This window comes from Notamacropus eugenii, chromosome 5, assembly GCF_028372415.1.
Source record: "Notamacropus eugenii isolate mMacEug1 chromosome 5, mMacEug1.pri_v2, whole genome shotgun sequence".
Taxonomy (NCBI): Eukaryota; Metazoa; Chordata; class Mammalia; order Diprotodontia; family Macropodidae; genus Notamacropus; species Notamacropus eugenii.
This window is the reverse complement of record NC_092876.1, coordinates 272,093,812-272,112,252: the sequence shown is the minus strand read 5'-3', so window position 1 is coordinate 272,112,252 and position 18,441 is coordinate 272,093,812. Positions and strand designations below refer to the sequence as shown.

At 38.2% G+C, this 18,441-nt stretch overlaps 1 protein-coding gene across 2 annotated transcripts in view; it reads left to right on the top strand.

Moving 5' to 3' along the window:
• LOC140506077 (aldehyde oxidase-like) overlaps nt 1-18,441 on the top strand; it is a 104,617-nt gene that overhangs the window by 39,802 nt on the left and 46,374 nt on the right. For both annotated transcript variants that reach the window (XM_072612839.1, XM_072612838.1), the window contains exons 14-20: nt 917-1,101; nt 2,737-2,899; nt 6,854-6,946; nt 7,588-7,757; nt 8,779-8,905; nt 13,536-13,658; nt 17,860-17,956. In XM_072612839.1, the coding sequence (XP_072468940.1) occupies nt 917-1,101; nt 2,737-2,899; nt 6,854-6,946; nt 7,588-7,757; nt 8,779-8,905; nt 13,536-13,658; nt 17,860-17,956 (958 nt within the window). The remainder of the gene's footprint in view (nt 1-916; nt 1,102-2,736; nt 2,900-6,853; nt 6,947-7,587; nt 7,758-8,778; nt 8,906-13,535; nt 13,659-17,859; nt 17,957-18,441) is intronic.

Here is an 18,441-nt window from a genome sequence, read left to right as displayed (position 1 = left end):
ATAGGAATGGTGTGTAACATGCACACATTAACCCATCTTGGACAGCTAGTGCAGTCGATAGAGAGCTAGGCCTGGAGGCAGAAAGACCTGAGTATAAATCCAGCCTTCTGACACTAAATGTGAGACCCTGGGCAAGTCACTTAACCTGTCTGCCTCAGTTTCCTCAACTATAAAATGGGGATAACAATAGCATTTACCATCCAGGGTTCTGAAAATTGAATGTGATAATTTGTAAAGTAGTTACTGCAATGCCTGACACTTAGTAGGTCCTTAATGAATATTTCTTCCCTACCTCTCCCTCTAGACACAAGGACTTCTAGGTTTATCAGTGGGGGAGACAGAGAAAAGAAATTGAGGCATTCTTTACTGGGAAAAAGAGGTGGAAAGTGTTATATTGATATGTCTTGCTATTCATGTTTCTGAAAAATTGTTTAGAAATAAAATTGTTCAGTCATTATTATATTGAAATGGAGAATGTTATTGAATGGAGAAGTGTGTCACATGGCTAGGGTCACACAGCTCATTTTTGGCAGAACCAGACCTAGAATACAAATTTTGTGGGTTTACTTTTCATTATACCATTTATATTTCATATCCTCTGTGAAAGATAGCTATCTAAAGGAAATAAGTGGTGGAGCTTTTTTGTAAAGTGAAGAGCCCTTTTTACAAAGGGTTTGCAAATTAACACCCTTCAATTTATCATTTTACCGATTTTGGATTTTAAAAAAAACCCTACATGATTTTCTGAAGGTGAAGCATGGTTTTTAAAAATTCAACTTTACCAGCCAGCTTACTGGCTAGTCATTTAGCAAATTTTGTATTCATGTGAATGCGTATATATGTATATATGCACATATTCTTAGCTACTGAATAACCTGCAGTTTTAATGTTTTCTCTGCTTAACTTTTGTCCTTAGTGGGAATTTGTCTCAGCTTTTCGACAAGCTCCACGTCAACAGAATGCCCTGGCATTTGTTATTTCTGGAATGAGAGTCCTTTTTGAAGAAGACACAAACATCATTAGAGACATCTGTATTTTCTATGGAGGCATTGGCTCCACCACTGTCTGTGCTAAGAAACTCTGCCAGAAACTCACAGGAAGGTACAATATGATGTCTGTAGACTTAGAATGATGGGACATTTCTAATTGATTGTAACATAAAATCCATTATGGCTTCAGACATCTTACTGCTGTGGGTGTCTCTCCCAGCAGCACTGATTGCAACTCTTGCAGGCCTATTAGACCATCTGTAGGAGCTGGTAGGGCCATGTTCCTGCTAAGGACCTACTTCACACCAAGCTAGTCCTGGAGGATAGTAGGGCCCATCAGAGGGCCCAAACTTGAATTCCTTCCAAGTTGGTAGGACCTGCCAGAGCTGCCACATTTATGGTCCTGCTGTTAAAACCCATGGTCACTTCATGTTGAAGTAGCAGAGTTGACCTGATTCAATTATGCATTCACTCATTATTCAGTTCAAACCTAAAAGTTCATCAGAGTAAGGACCTTCTGATATGGAAACTCTCCCACCAATCAATTCACAAGCATTTATTAAGTACCTAACATATGCCAGATACCATACTAGGTTCTGTGTATAACAGAGGCCAAAATGAAACATATCCTGCCCCTCGCCCCCCAAGAGCTTACATTCTGGCAAATGGTGCAGACTTGCAACTTAGCTGTAGTGGAGAGAGAGTTTCTAGGACACTAAGGGGTTAAATGCCTTGTCCCTGGGGCAGGGCATACAGCTGGGGCAGTATTTGAAGGCAAGTCTTCCTTTCATCAAAGTCATCATTTCTCTATGATTATCAGGAAAACACATATGGGATCTACACTAAAGTGTGTGGAATTCAGCTAAGGTTCCGTTGTTACATATGGATGATACTATCGTAGGAAAGCCTCAAGTGAGCCTCCCATAGTGATATTAGCACAAAGGGAATTGGATATCATTTAATTCTCTTGTTTGACAGATGAAAAAAATAAAGTCCAGAGAAGTTAAGCAATTTTTCTAGGATTACACAGCTTGTAAACATGATGGGTAAAATTTTAACTAAGTTTCTCCAATTCCAAATCCAGTGATTTCCCCCTTGTACCATTCTTGAGTGTGTGTTTGTTTGTGTGTATATGTGTGCACATGTGCACACTTTAGGGCTGTCTTGAAAATGAATACAAAGAATTTGGCTCTTATACATATGTGTGTTTATCAATCTGTTTCCCAATAATAGCTTTGAAGAAAGTAAAATTCATGAAATATGTGTTCTTTGCCCTGGGAGAGTGACTACTTACCAGGCTGAAATAACATAAGCAATTTAAATATAGGCTGCTAAATACACATGTACATGCACACATACATGCAACCTGTCTTTGTCTCTCTCTTTCTCTATATGAATATATAGGTATGTATGTATATATATATATATACACACATGCACACATATACATACATATATATGCACATATACATAAATGTATGTATATAGAAGGAGAGGGAATAAAGAGAGGCAGTGCTCCACAACTACTTTTCAGCACATTTTAAATTTTGTTTTGGTTCCACTTTTATGAGTCAGAGAAATGGTATTAACATTTGACTTATCCTGTAACGTAATGTGATCATGAGCATAAAAACCTTTAGCTTATTTCAAGAGCCATGCTTTGTTCCATAGGCTCTCTAAATCTGTCGGCTAATGGCTTCTGTATATTGACTTCCACTCTTTAATTTTTTAAATCTGTCTCTGATAGAGCGTGGAATGAGGAGATGCTGGGCGAAGCTTGCAGGTCGGTTCTAGATGAAGTCTTACTCCCAGCCTCAGCTCCGGGTGGAATGGTGGAATACAAGAGATCCCTCCTTGTCAGCTTTCTTTTCAAGTTCTACTTAGAAGTCCTGCAGAATTTGAGGATGATGGTAAGTTTACTATAGTGTTGACATCTGTTTCCTTCTTCTGAAGGACATTATTAAGAAACAGTGAACAAAGTACTCTGTAGCTTACTAGATAAGATTATCACAGAAAAATTTCTTATTCCATATACAAATATGGGAAAATTACTCATCCCAACTAAATCCAAGCTTCACAGAACAAATCCCCTTAATAAAAGGATATGTTCTTTAAAACTTAGACTCAGTCAGAAGGCTGAACCCAAGGACCTAGAAGGCCACATGTGGCCTTGAGGCTGCAAGTTCCCCACCCCTGGTGTAGAACATCTGTGTTCTTTGAGATATGAATGGATTTTCTGCCAACAAAGCATCACTATGGTAAGATGGAAAGAAATGGGTTTGGATCCTGCCTCAGACACTACTTTTATGATCAAGTCACTTAATCTTAGTCTCAGTTTACTCATCTGTAAAAAGAGATTAAAATGTCTGTATTGCCAGCCTCAGGAGGTGAGATAAAGTGCAAGGCATGACAAGTTTTGCAAATCCTCAAAACGGTATATAAATGCTATATTACTCTTTACTCCTATGGCTTCCTTGTGGTGAAACGCTATTCTTAATATAAATCTCATCTCTTATTATTGACTCATCTGACTTATCTGCAATGATGTGCTGCTGTTAGTGTACAAAGAGAACCCTAGGGACCCATCATCAGCAGTGGTGACTGCTTTGCTCAACTTCGTATATACCAGGAGTCCTTAATCTTTTTTTGCTTATGGACCCTTTGGCAGTTCAGGCAAGTCTATGGACCCCTCCTCATAATAAAGTTTTAAAATTAATAAAATGACATGTAGAATTATGAAATATTTGAAATATAGTTCTCAAAATATTTTTTAAAAGGTAAATGTTTCATGGATTTCAGTTTAAGAGTCTCTGTTCTTCCCTTTTTTGTCATGTGTCTTTTTCTCCTTACATTTGTGCGATTGATGCTAGGGATGTGGTATAGTGGAAAGGTCACTGGAGTGGGACTAGGAGCTCCAAGTTGTATTCATAGCTCTATCCCTTCCTAGCAGTTTCATTTCTCTGTACCTCCATTTTGTCATCCTTATAATTTTAGATAGAATAGCTAAGTAGCACAGTGGATGAAAGGTTGGGTTTGGAGTCAGGAAGACCTGAGTTCAAATACAGCCTCAGATATTTACTAGCTGTGTGACCCTGGGCAAGTCACTTCACCCTGTTTACCTCAGTTTCCTCATCTGTAAAATGAGCTGGAGAAGGACATGGCAAACCACCCCAGTATCTTTGCCAAGAAAACGCCAAATGGGTTAACAAAGAATTAGACATGACTGAAACGACAACAACAATAAAATGTTCGATACAGAAGGGACAGGATAGTAGAATGAATGAATGAATGTTAAATCTGGAGCCAAAAGACTTCAGCTGGAATCCTCTCTTGGATATTTAATATTTGCATTATTATGGACAAGTCATTTAACATCTTGGAGCCTCAGTCTTTTTTACCCATGAGGTGAATAGTCATGCTTGGACTATGTGTCTCAGAGGGTGGTTGTGAGGGAAGCTCTGTTTAAATCATAAAATTCCATATGAATGTGAATATGATTATGATTCCCCAGGGACTCTTCCTTTGGTGATCACTGTGAGGACTTCCCAAAGTTGATAACTTTGACTAAGAAATGCCAAATTTCTTCTAGACTTTATCTTTACTATATCTTTTCCTGCCACCAGTTCTTTGAGATTGGCAGAAAAAAAGTGTTTTTTTCCCCCTAGAGGTGGGAAAACTGAAGCCGAGAAATATTACTTTTACTAAATAGTGATGTAGCCTATTTTTGAGGGAGAAGTTTTAAAATAAGCATATTGATCAAAAGAGGAAAATAAAATTATTTCTATAAATCCTAGTCTCTGGCTTATTAGTAAAACCTTTTCCCTTGTCATGTGGTGAAACTAAGAAAAAGAATGTGCTTATTCTTTGATGAATCTGTTATTGATGTGAAAAGGGCTCACTACAGATCATAACCCATCTACAGCTTTTCATTCTGCTCAACTCTTGCCCATGTCATCCCAGAAATCCTCCATAGTGGTCTACCCAGTGTTCTGGAAGCCATGTCCTAGATTGGTTGTGTCAAACTCAAATAGAAAGGAATCCCTGCAGGTTCATGTTAAATTAGAAAACCACAAAATAACATTATCTATCTTATATTTTTTGGGAGTGTAGCAAGGCGGTACAGTGGGTAGTGCACCAGGCCTAGAGTCAGGAAGACCTGAGTTAAAATCCAGCCTCACACACTTACTGGCTGTGTGATTCTGGGTCGGCAAGTCACTCAACCCCGTTTGCTTCCATTTTCTCATCTGTAAAATGAGGTGGAGAAGGACATGGCAAACCACTCGTATATTTGCCAAGAAAATCTCAAATGGAGTCATTTAGAATCAGACACGACTGAAAACAACTGAGCAACAACAAACAACATTGTACTTTCATTTATCCTGTTAAACATTTCCTAATTACAATTTAACCAGGTTCAGGTTATGCTCTAGAGTTTTGTAGCAGCTGACGTCTCTGTTTTAGATCACCGACATTACATGGGTACCAGTGAAATACATGGGTTGGCCATGTGTTATGCTTTGCTTCTGTAACTTGCTCATTTTCTAGTCATACATTTTAGGGTCATTGATGTAGAACTAGAAAAAAAGCTATCGATCATCAAGTCAAATTCCTTTATTTTGCAGATGAGAAAACCAAGCCCCAGGGAGGTTAGATAACTTGCCCACAGTCAGTTTTTTAAGGGTGTCTTTTATGCCTCTTCAGGTATACATTTTCCCTTTGGTAATATGCTTCACCCTACTTATTTTGCCATGTGTCTCTCCACTTCCCCTTGAGTCACCAACAGATTTAATTAAATGTAATATTACATGATTCATAGCCACATAGTATCACCAGAAAAAAATAGTGAGGTAAAGATGGACTTTTGCTTCAGGAAGAAATAGGCGTTCATTAATAACCACAGAGCTGCTTTAATTACATGCTATTGAATAACAACAATAAGAGCTGACATTTATTTAGTGCGTTATGGGTCCCAAAGTGCCTTTATATGCATTATTTCATTTGACCCTTAAAACAACCTTTGTGGGTAAGTACTGTAGATTTTCTTTTCTATGTTTCATTTTAAAAGTAAATTGTTATTGAAAGTCTTAAAAAATTCCTGTTACTTCTCAATAACTATCAAACTCACCCCCAAGAGAATATTCTCTTGGAATAAAGACACAAAGTTAAAGCATTATAAATCAGCTGTTCCTGATAATGATTGCTTCATTCTACCACCTCTCTGCTGAGACTATTATCCCCATTTTGTAGATGAGGAAATTGAGGTTCAGAGAAATTAAATGACTTTTTTCTCATTGTATAGCTAGTATCAAAGGTAGAATATAAGTCCCAGTCCTTCATTTCTAAATCTGGTACTTTTCCTACTTTGCCAGATTTTCATTTATGAACATAATAATCTTCTTATAATATCTCCCTCTCTTTGAAAAGTTGAGTATATGATCTTGAAATTATAATTTCTTATTTAAAAATGATCAAATAAGAAATGGAAGAAATCCTAGAAGGTAATGATATAAACTTATTTAAAACTATGCATATGCTGTATTGTTTTTGTATTAGCTTTCCATATTAATTTTTTTCATCTATAAAATGAGAAAGCCACACTAGGCAGTCTTCAGTGTTTTGTGGTTTTTGTCCTCAGCCTCTTCAGCTAGATTGTCATTCATTACTTGAGGACAAGGACCATGTCTTGTGCCTCTTTTCCCCCAGAGTTGCCCTACACACAGAAGACAAATCAATTAATATTTGCTAGTGATGATGGTGATGAGCAATTGAATGTTGAGTTTGGAATAGAACTGTTGGCTATTAAGTGATTTGGGGCTTTGCTCACAGTTTAACACACTAAAAAATATAAACTGTTTTCCTTTCAGAACCCTTCTCTCTGTCCTTCTTTACCAGCTGAGTATAGAAGCGTTTTAGAAGATTTCCATTCCAAACAGTATGAGACTGTTTTAAGGTACCAGGTTAGTAGCATTTTTCCAAACTATAAAGGCAGAGATTGTAGATATCATGCATGTTCTGCATGGGGAATGTGTGTTGAAAATGAGATGGTGCATTTGCAGGAAATAACGCGTGTATCTTAAAGCAACAGAGGGAGTTTGCTTCTCTACAAATGTTGCCAGCATGGCTTCTGAGTTTTGCCAATCTCTTATTTCCATTCTTATATCACTGAGACATCTCTCCTCTTACTCTTCCCCACTTACTTGGGAAAACCTACCAGCATCAAGTCTAGATAGGTGTTGAGGGGAAGGAAGGAGAGTAAACTTGTTAATTTATACTGTGGCTAAAACAAAAAACCCCAAAACAAAACTAAGTTGCTTAAAGTTTTACTTACAGGACTGATACATAGACATGCAACACACGTTTCTTTGGATCTCTAAAATGTAGTGAAATCTTTACACTTCTATAAGACTTTAATTACCATAAAATTCTTACTTGTATTCTGAGCCTTTTGCAGAGAGGGAGAGTAGTTAAAAGTTATGATCAGCAGTACTTTATGATTACTTTGTTAGAGAGAAGCAAAATGAAAAGAATGTAGGAATGAGACAAAGAATGCAGTTGTTTTCTCTATTGATACATAAAAATGGTTTTGTTTACTAAACAGAAGGTAGACACAAAACAGTTTCCTCAAGATCCAATTGGGCGTCCCATCATGCACCAATCTGGTATAAAGCATGCAACTGGTGAGGCCATTTACTGTGATGACATGCCTGTGCATGACCAGGAACTTTTCTTGACCTTTGTAACAAGTTCAAGAGCTCACGCCAAGATTGTGTAAGTACAATCATGAACTGAGGAATGCAATCATAGTTTGCTTTGTCATCTAACCTCTGAAACATGCTGCCAATAAAAACGGGCTCTGCTAGTGTAAGAGAGAAAGTTAAAAATTTAAAAAAGGGGATAAATTATTTGCTCAGGTTGTCAGTGAAAGCCAGGGTCATGGTGGGACTGGACTTCAGGATTTGTCACAAAATAATTTCATCATTCCTAATGAAGGATCTCGAGTTAGAGGCACAGAATCTAAGAATCTCAGAGTTGGAAGAAACATGAGAGGTTCTAGTCTTACCTAGTTCACATACCCATTCCAGTGTAGGAATTCTCTCTATACAATCCTCTGAAATCTCTGTTTGAAAAATTTCAATGGAGGTGAGCTATCTTTTGAAATAGCTCATTTCACCATGTGAAGGCTCTATTAGAATGTTCTTCCTTGTTTGGGACTGAAATTTGCCTTTCAATAACTTCCATATATTGGTTCTATTTCTGTTCTAGTTTGTAGACCTCTGAAGCTTCTTTCAGTTCTAAATATATGATTCTGCGACTTGCTTTTAGTCAGTGTAGATTGGTACCTAAAACTCCTTGTGTATATGTGTGTGTGTATATACATACACATGTACATATACATGTGCATGTGTATATACATACATATATACATATACGTGTGCATGTGTATATACACACACATACACACATATTCAAAGGGCAAAATTGAATCTTTGCATAAAAGCAAGGCTTTTCCTCTGTATCCTCTCCAGGCAAACCTATCTTAGTGCCACCATTCTGTTGTCTTAGAGTAGGTGGGAAAAACATTGATGGGACAAAGAATAGAAGGGGGCATTTTCCCCAAAATTCATGAGCCAATGAATCATTTAGATAGGGAAGCAAATAATTAGATTGGAGTAGTTGTTAGGTGTATCTTACATTTTGTGTCTTGTTTTTCAGTGACCATATTCTAAATAGCTTTCAGATTTGACGTATGTTTCTCTGAGAGAACACTGCAATTTATTTTTTAATCTAGGTCCATTGATTCTTCAGAAGCTCTTAAACTACCAGGAGTCATTGATGTCCTGACAGGTAAAGATCTTCAAGGCGTAAACTCCTTCTCGGAGTTTCCTGAAAGTGAGGAAATATTGGCAACTGATGAGGTATAATGCTTTTATTATTTTTAAGTATCTTTTCCCCATAAACATCACTTACATTTTTAAAAATCTACCTTAAAATTTTCAAAATGTACTAATTCCCAAACTATTCCAAGGTTCCTTGCATCTTTATTATAAAATTTTGTGTCCACATTTTGAATAAGCCAAAATCTGCTTAGTCATTTTCCCATGTAGCTATTTATATAAATGATTTATATAAAATATATCATTTATATCATTTATTTTTTAAAAAGAGGAGTGATCTTAAAATTGGAAGATCTGGGTTGTGGTTTATCAAGGAATGAATGGCAATAGCACAAGAGGGCAAAGATTTTAAAACATAGAATATGGTATATAGTTGAACTATAAGTAAAACTATAGGGATAAAATTGGGGGGAAAAAATGAGGCCAGAGGAGGGGATGAGGGACTAGGAGAACAGGGGTTGGTGAAGGGACTGGCCATGCTAGTGAGAATGAAGAATCAGGTTAGGAGGAATGAGATAAAGGGCTAGATAGAAGAAGAGAAGGCTATGATTACAGAGAGGTAGTTCCAGATCATGGAGGTGGCCTAGTTATGAATGCTATGACTTAAGATCACTGTTTCCATGAGGAGTCAAGAGGAAGTTAAGGTGTAGGTCATGGAAATTGAAGAGATTGGCATATTTACTGGGAAGCCAGTTAGGTCTGAAGGGACATCAACATGTATATTGAAGTCCTTGAAAATGAAGGCAGTGGTTGGGGTAGAGAAGACAACTATTAGTTAAGTGGGGGGAAAGACCTGGAGGCTGGTAGATGACTGAAAAGGATCTATACTGAGGGATCTTGGCAGCAACTGGAAGCAAAACTCCTGAGAGCAGCCTGAATCAGATTAAAATATAATTGGAAAGTGTTTAACAAAAATAAAAATACACAGATAATGTTAATTTGTAGTCTTCCAAATGAATATGTAGCCTAACTGTTTCTATTTGAGGTTGACACCACTGATCTAGATGAAAAGAATAATTGTTTGAAGGAGGAACAAAGGGGCTGTCTCGAAGTTGAGTGAGAAGCTGAGCAAGCTTGCTTACTCCTCCTGGCCCATTTTGTCCAAGGACATGAGAGAAGAAACATTTAGCACTGCAGAGGGTGGTCAGTAGGGCAATGTCTTCCCAGCAATGTCACCAGCAAGAATATGGAAAAACTGAGAAGTACAAAATAAATGGAAATATGCTAAACAAAACAAAACAGAACAGGGCTTTTAAAAGTCACAGCAGAAACAGGAAAATGGGGAGTGCCAGAAGCCTTAAGTAAATTGCAATGGGAGGGTGGGTTCAGGTAACTGGGGAAGAAGGTTTTCACTTTAGTAGATGGTGATGCTGTATCACAGGAATTAGGGGAAGAGAAAATAGGAGTTAGTTAGCCTTAGGATGGGGGAGCATCAGTTGACTACAGCTCCCACCCTCCAAGATTCTCTGATGAAGGGTAGCATCAGACTGTTTTTGTGTTTGTCCTTTCTTCTCAAAGAGGACCATGACATCAAAATGATGACATGACTTGCAGTTGACTTTGATTGGAGTGAGGGAGAGCTGTGCAAGATTACCAACCTCACTTTCTTCTCCTGAGCCATCTGGGTCCAGTGGCCTAATATTCATTAAGATGGCTGGAGATGACCCAGGATGCAATGTGAGACCTTGGCCCTTTCAGGCTAAGGTCTTATAGCATTCTCACTTTGAGTGAGATACACTCATTCAATGAATAGGCTTCTTGTCAGACTGTATTCTCTAGAGGAAAGAAGGGGTTAAGCCTTGATCTTGGGCCAGATGTCTGGGGCAGTAAATACCTAGAGATATGGTCTCTGAGAACCTGAGGGAATCCACGCTCTGATAACTGCTGGGCTTCACCCCAGATGATGGTGGATAATGCATACCCAGACATTGAACATGCACACTTTAGACATAGAACATTCACTTGACTTCTGGTGTCTGAAGACCTGTTTGTGAATGGGGTCCTGATGTCAACGAAGATTCAATGGTTAGAAGTTTGTTTAGTTTCTGACTGTTAAAATGGCACTGCAGTCTTTTGGCCTGGGGAATGTTAGTTCACATTTAGTCATATAAATACATCACAGGAGTTCTTAGGACTCAATGAGTGCTCTAGAAATTGAGTTCTCATTGAGTATTGAATTTAGTGTCTATAAGGGACAGCCACAATTTAGCAAGCAGACTGAAAAGAAAAAAAAAGAATTTTAATAATCATTAGAACTTGAGCTAAACCGACCTTGAATAGAAACTACTGTGAACCCCATGAGACAGAGCCAGGGTGTTTTGGCAGTTAGCTGAGAACTGTGGACACCAAGTAAATATTAACTAAAAATACAACGTTGTTTTATATTGCCTGTGAAATGATTGCTTTGTGGATGAAATGGAATAGGACAGTGTTCAAGCCTGTGAAATGCTTTGAGATATGAATTATTCATTTTTACATTGCATAAGAGACAATGACAATGTCCTCTGCATATTCTGTACCCCAGAACCACTGGAAGTAGGAATATGCACCGGGAAAATGCCCACATTGATGACCACTATGGTGATTTATATAAGTATCAAGGTATAAAAATACATTAGGGTAGTCTTAGGCTATATTAAGAAGAGAATCATGTTTGAGAGGTGGGAGGTGACTGGGTTGGTAAGGGGACAGGAGACCATACATACCATGTCAGGATTAGTGGAATGAACTAGGAATATTTAGCCTGGACAATAGAAGGAGCAAGAACAGGAAGTAAATACAAAGGGAAAAGAATGTCAGCAAAAGAAAAAAATATACAGAGAAAATGCTGAAGCAATTTTTAGCTTTTCAGAAGTTGGACTGAACCAAAGTTAATAAAAGAACTAGACAGGAGCTTCTCATCTGTCTCATTCTTTCGCTTTGGCTCCCCATCCCCCGAAAAGTTCTAGTAAAATATATTAAATTCTAAGCCAGAAGTTTGTCTCCCAGTCTTGTAATGCCCCATCTTCAGACACATCTCTCATAAGAAATAAAAAGAATGTCTTAATGACTCACTGTTATCAGAAGTTTTGTTACTAGAAATTAAAATTATAGAGAAGAAATAGGAGCGTGGTCCAGCATATGTCTACTGTGCTAAATTCCTTTTAAAGTCCTTCCTTTACTCTCTCATTTAGAAAGATTGGATTTGATTTAAGAAGAATTTGTTAAATATTTTATTAAGTTCCAGGCATTGTTATAGGCTCTGGAGATGCAAAGAGAAAACCCAAATAGTCCTTGCCCTCAAGGAGCTTATGTTCTGTTGTGGGTGGTGGTGGTGGTGGTGGTGGTGGTGGTGCTGGTTATAGTGGATATGACAGATGCACAGAGAAATAAACACAAGATAATTAGAAGACAAAGCACAAAAAAATTGGGGCAATCAGGAACGGCTTCCAGCAGAACATGGGGCATCTGAACTGAGCCTAGAGGTACATAAGGGATCCTAAGAAGCAAAGGTGAAGAAGAAATAGCCTGTGTGTTGAATTCAAGGACTAGCCAGCTAGTTTGGTTGGGACGTGGAGTGTTCTTGAATGGAAATAGTGTGAAGTATGGTTGGAAAGGTATCTGGGAGCCAGAATGTTGGATGACTTTATGTATCAGGAAGAGAACTATGCATTTTAGTTATAGTTCTCACTCAACCACTCAAAAGAACCACTCAAGATCTTTTGAGATAGTAACATGGTCAAACTTGTGAACTCAGAATATTAATTTGGTGTGTGTGTGTGTGTGTGTGTGTGTGTGTGTGAAAGACAGAGAGAAGAAGAAGAAGAAGAGAGAACCTGGAAATAGGGAAATCAATTAGAAAGCTATGGAAATAATCCAAGTGATAGGATTATTATACTAGTGGTCATGAGGCTTCTTCCATGGCAGGGAGTAGTTAACTCTTTCTTTCATTATACTCCTCTGCCCAATAATATAGACAACAGACTGAGCCACAGGTCAGGAAGTACCTTCCCCCAGAGACCTCCCCTCAGTTAGGCCCTCTTCCTGATCTACTCTTAAGAAGCAGTGCCACCACTGTCCTTTCCCCTTGGTCATTGCCAACTTTGCTCCATTTCCAAGCAGTATTGAAATTTCCTTCATCCTTTTTTGAGCTGTCTTTGAAGTGTGTCTTGTTTCCAGAAGATTTGTTAATTAATAATGGATGTGTTACTTTATTATCCATTTACTATCTAAGCAGGCCTCCACTAAGGCCCAACTCTACCTCATTTGGGCATAGAGATTATCTTGTATTCTAAAAGGTCACTCTAGTGGACTTGAGCTCTAGTAGATTCTACCGTGCCAGAAAATCTTTCAAGTGCTGGCTGGGTGACAGAATCTGTTGATGGAGAATCTCATTCTCAGAAGGGTGGCCACCAAGGGATGAATTTATTTGAACACAATAGCACACAATCTACTAATGCATGGAATGGTTGCACTCAGTACCAATGAAACTGGGATCTTTTGAACTTTAGATGTATGATGTACCAGACACCATCATTTAGCACGTGAATACATTCAGAACTTGTAAGACTGATGTGTGTACCTAATTCTGTAGTAGAATTTCAATGTGACATAAGAGAAGAATAACATGCCCCTCCCCCCCAAAAAGCCTATGGTCTTTGTATTTTTTTAGGTCCTTGGTGTGGGCCAGCTTGTGTGTGCAGTGGTTGCTGATTCAGATGTTAAAGCTAGGCAAGCAGCTCGTCTGGTCAAGATTGAGTACAGTGATTTGGAACCTTTGATCCTGACTATTGAGGTGATTATCAAATTCTTCAGGGGTTCTCCTCTCTTAGAAATTAGGAGACAAGGGAGCCATCAGTCTTTAGGGGAAGTTGTGTCCCTGGACACAGACAGCTGTGCCTTCTCTCTCCCTTTATCTCCCAGCACCATTCAGCCAAACTTTGAAGAAAGAGTAAATGAATTCTGTCCTGTAAAGTCCAATTTCAGGTCCTACTTTGCTACTCTCCAATGTGTATCTTCCTATATAAGAAAAACATTTTATAAGCTTAAATCATCATTTTATAAACTTATAAGATTAATGCTTATTTGGGTACTCTCATGTGCCTATAGATTTCATAGTTGCTCACATTTCAAAATGGAGTTTTTGATTCCAAAATCACTTTGGAAGTTTCCAAAGGCTATTAGATTTTTCTCTCTGAAATCTTACATGTTCTTATGTATGTGTTTCATTTTAATTTAATTGTTTAATAAAGCAATTAAAGCATGTCATCATTTTTAAAAGTTGACATATTAGAAATAAAATTAACAAAAGAGATTTTGAGTGCTTTGAGATTACTTAGAGAACAAGTTTATGTTTACAATAGAATTATTTGTCATAGGAAAAAAATCAAGTGTGTGGTGGGGAACTGGCTGAGTCTCTGAGACAGTTTGTTCCAAAACAACTATGCATCCTGTTGCTCTCTGCCAAGTACTCCTAAATTTGTTTTTAAAGAAGAAAAAAAAAAAGCACCAGTTTTTCTTCAAAATCTAAAGTTCAAGCCTTTTTAGTGAACCAGGAAGCTATTCAAGTGATTGCCTTGAGTCCTTAGGATCAAGAGTCCTTAGGATTAAAACCCATGTTTTTAGAACAGTTAGGATCATTACCTACGTAATAGATTTGTTTTGAACGCCACTGTACAAGTCCCATTTCCTTTCCTAAAGAAACAAAAGAACATCTGATTTTGGAAGCCATAGATCCTTCTTTAGTACTTAACAAAGTTCTCATAAAGATCGCTGAAGATTAAATGAGGACATAAGAAAAATAATGGTTAGCATTTACATGCTACTTTGAGGTTTACCAAGTACTTTACCCTTGTTATCTCATTGGAGCCTCACAACAGTCCTGGGAGGTAGGTGCTATAATTATCTCCATTTTACACATGGAGAAACTGAGGCTAAGAAAAGTTAAATTGCTTGTTTTAGGTCACAGAGCTAGTATGTATCTAAGGCTGGATTTGAACTCAGGTCTTCCTGATTCTGAACACAGCACTTTACTGCACCCTAAATCATGCCAGGCCTAGAGGCCTGAGGGCTACCCGAGTCTTACCTTACCTATCACAGGTCTTCGGCTGGCCAAACTGGATAAACGTATGAGAGAAGAGACTTTCCGGAGTCGAACAAGGGTTAGGCTTTATTCAGGATCTCGGTTACATGTGCAGGGGGAACTCTTCCTTAGGAGGGAGAGAGAAATCTCCCAAGGAGGCAAAGATCTTACAGTGAGGGAATGAAAGCAGAAGTGGAAGTGGGGAGAGAGGGGAGAGGGAAGAGCGAAGACAGGAAAAGAGGCCTTCTGTACTGTAAGGGCCCCTCAGCACCAAGAGCACCTTCGGGCTTTCCTGACCCTACTTAAGCTCTCCGGCCGCATAGTTTGCACCTGAATACCCTGCCTGTTAGATAACAATAGGTGTGCCCAGATCCGGGTCAGTCTCGAGGGCGGGGATGCTCCTCCCATCACGTTTCTCACGGGAAGAGGCGGAAATACACAAGATAGCTCAGTCTCACTCCTCAATTCCCTGCTGTTTTCTGGGGGGCCTCATGAGAACTCTAAGATTTAGAAGTTCCCACCTTTACCCGCCTGAGACTGTCCACATGGAATTGAGCTTCCACCCCCAACAAAATCACTTTGCAAATCTTAAAGCTCTATTTAAATATGATCACTCTGCCTCTTTCTCCTACTTCTCTTCCTCCTCCTTCCAAGTTTCAAAATGTTCCCTTCTCCATCATCCAGGAAAAAAAATTAAGAAACAACTCATAAAGCCTCTAATTATGCGACGAAAAGCTCCACCCAAAATAAAAATCCCAACTTTACAAATGTTTCCTACACTGGTGTGGAGTAGAATCCTCAATTCTAATCTAAGACTGATTGAAACACAAATGGATGGATTAAAGGGGTGTGTAGAGAATGGTAAAATGCCCAAATCCAGATCAAAGTCAGCTGGCTTCTCTCACCAGGAAATATTTGGAAAATACATAGGCTCAAGTTGGTTTAGAAATCAGAGGACACATGATCTTGAAAAAAGAAAATTGCTCAATAGAGTTTCGAGATTAACTTTGGGAGGCAACCTGGTACTGTGGAGAGTGTTCTGAGCTTGGAGTCTTTAGACCTGAATCCAAAGTCTTTAAGAAGTACTTAATGCCTGCGAAAACTTGGGCAAGTTGCTTTTCTCTGGGCCTCAGTTTTCTCATCTGTAAAATGAGGAGATTGTACAAGAAGGACTTTAAAGGTCCTTCTTGCTCTCTATGTGTGAGCTCATGGTTCTGTTTTTTACCCAGAAGATACTATCTTTAGCTTAGTTAGAAAATAAATGAGGTGATTAAATAAACTGTGGAATATATCGGTTATGACTTTGGCATGATAAAATTAAAACCACCCACCATCAAATAACCATCAAAACTGAGCATGACAGTTTCAGAATCTGTAGTAGTTTATGTGGTACGACTCCTTTTTAACACTTGTCAAGAGACAGAGATAACATCCACTTGCCATGACTTGTGAGGATCTATAGGAAGAGTGGAGCTGTGGGAAAGGAGCTGGGACTTTGCTGCAATTGATGCACTCAGAGCTGCTTCAGAAGCAGAAAACAAATTTTATTTTAGTTCAGTTGTGTTTACTTTTCCCCTAGTTTCACTGTTTTTATAAGTTTGATTAGTGCGTTACTCAATTTTATCTTTTGGAAAATGCCTCGTAATAATTTTGTACCAATGTTCTTCAATACTTGAAATTAATCATTGTTATGATGGCATAACTGTTTTGTTTTATACTCTTTTCAGAGGAACTTCAGTATTTAAAACAGGGAGGGCAAATCTGCCCTTGGAAAACTGTATCTGTTATCCTGACTATTTGAAAAATGAATAATTATTACTTAGAGAACACACTTACGTTCACAGAAAGATCTCTATATACCATTTGTAAATCGCTAGTACAATCCCTTCCATCCTCCCCATCACCTCCACCTGCAGGAGATCTCAAATTGCCCTATTTGTACAGTCTCCTCAGGGAGTGTGCCTGAGGTTTCTCGGCTTCTCCACAAATCATTTGTGGGAAAGTTCAGCCAGGCATAGGCAGAGGCATAGGAAGAAGGCCTCTGAGACTCAAACCATGAAAACAGTGAGGCTGAGTGTTATGTAATGTTAAGTTCTGGCTGGTCAGCTTTTCTTTTTTTATTTCAATGAACGAAACTCTATTTTCTCTCCCTTCCACTTCCTCTCCCCACATTTGAGAAAAATTATCTTTATTTTTAAAATAAATAAATAAACTTATATACACACATACATACCCACCTCTATACATATACATCTATCTATATATACACATATATACACACATATACACACATATACACACCCACCTCTATACATATACATCTATCTATATATACACATATATACACACATATACACACATATACACACCCACCTCTATACATATACATCTATCTATATATACACATATATACACACATATACACACATATACACACCCACCTCTATACATATACATCTATCTATATATACACATATATACACACATATACACACATATACACACCCACCTCTATACATATACATCTATCTATATATACACATATATACACACATATACACACATATACACACCCACCTCTATACATATACATCTATCTATATATACACATATATACACACATATACACACATATACACACCCACCTCTATACATATACATCTATCTATATATACACATATATACACACATATACACACATATACACACCCACCTCTATACATATACATCTATCTATATATACACATATATACACACATATACACACATATACACACCCACCTCTATACATATACATCTATCTATATATACACACATATACACACATATACACACATATACACACCCACCTCTATACATATACATCTATCTATACATACACATATATATTTATCTTTTTCCATCTTATTCTCAGGATGCTATACAGCACAACTCTTTCCTTGAGACAGAAACAAAAATAGACTACGGAGACGTGGATGAAGCATTTAAAACTGTTGACCAAATACTTGAAGGTAAAGCAAGTTGCGCCTTAAACGTGAGGAGGCAGTGTTGGGCAAGAGAAAGGACCCATAGAAGATCTTGGCATCAGTTTCAGCTCCGTCATGTCTTCTTGTTTGTCCTTTGTTGGTGACGATCAGTGACATCATGAGTGATAGCTTTACTTGCCTGTGAACGGGATTTAAGTGAGGCAGCATTATGCAACGTTGCCAGCTTCTGTCAGAAGACCTGGGTTCAAGTCCAGGCTCTGCTGCTTTAATGTGTAACCTGGAGCAAGTCACGTAAATGATCTGTCCAGTTTTTTTTCTGTAAAAGGAGAAGGGTTGACTAGATGACTTCAGAGGAGCGTTTTAGCTTTAAACATGGGAGCCTGTGACACTGGGCGGGTCACTTCCTGGAGTCTGTTTCCTCCTCTGTAAAATGAGAATAATAATGTTTGTAGTGTGGACCCCATAGGGTTGTTGTGAGGGATGTGCTTTGTGAACCTGTCCATGCTGTG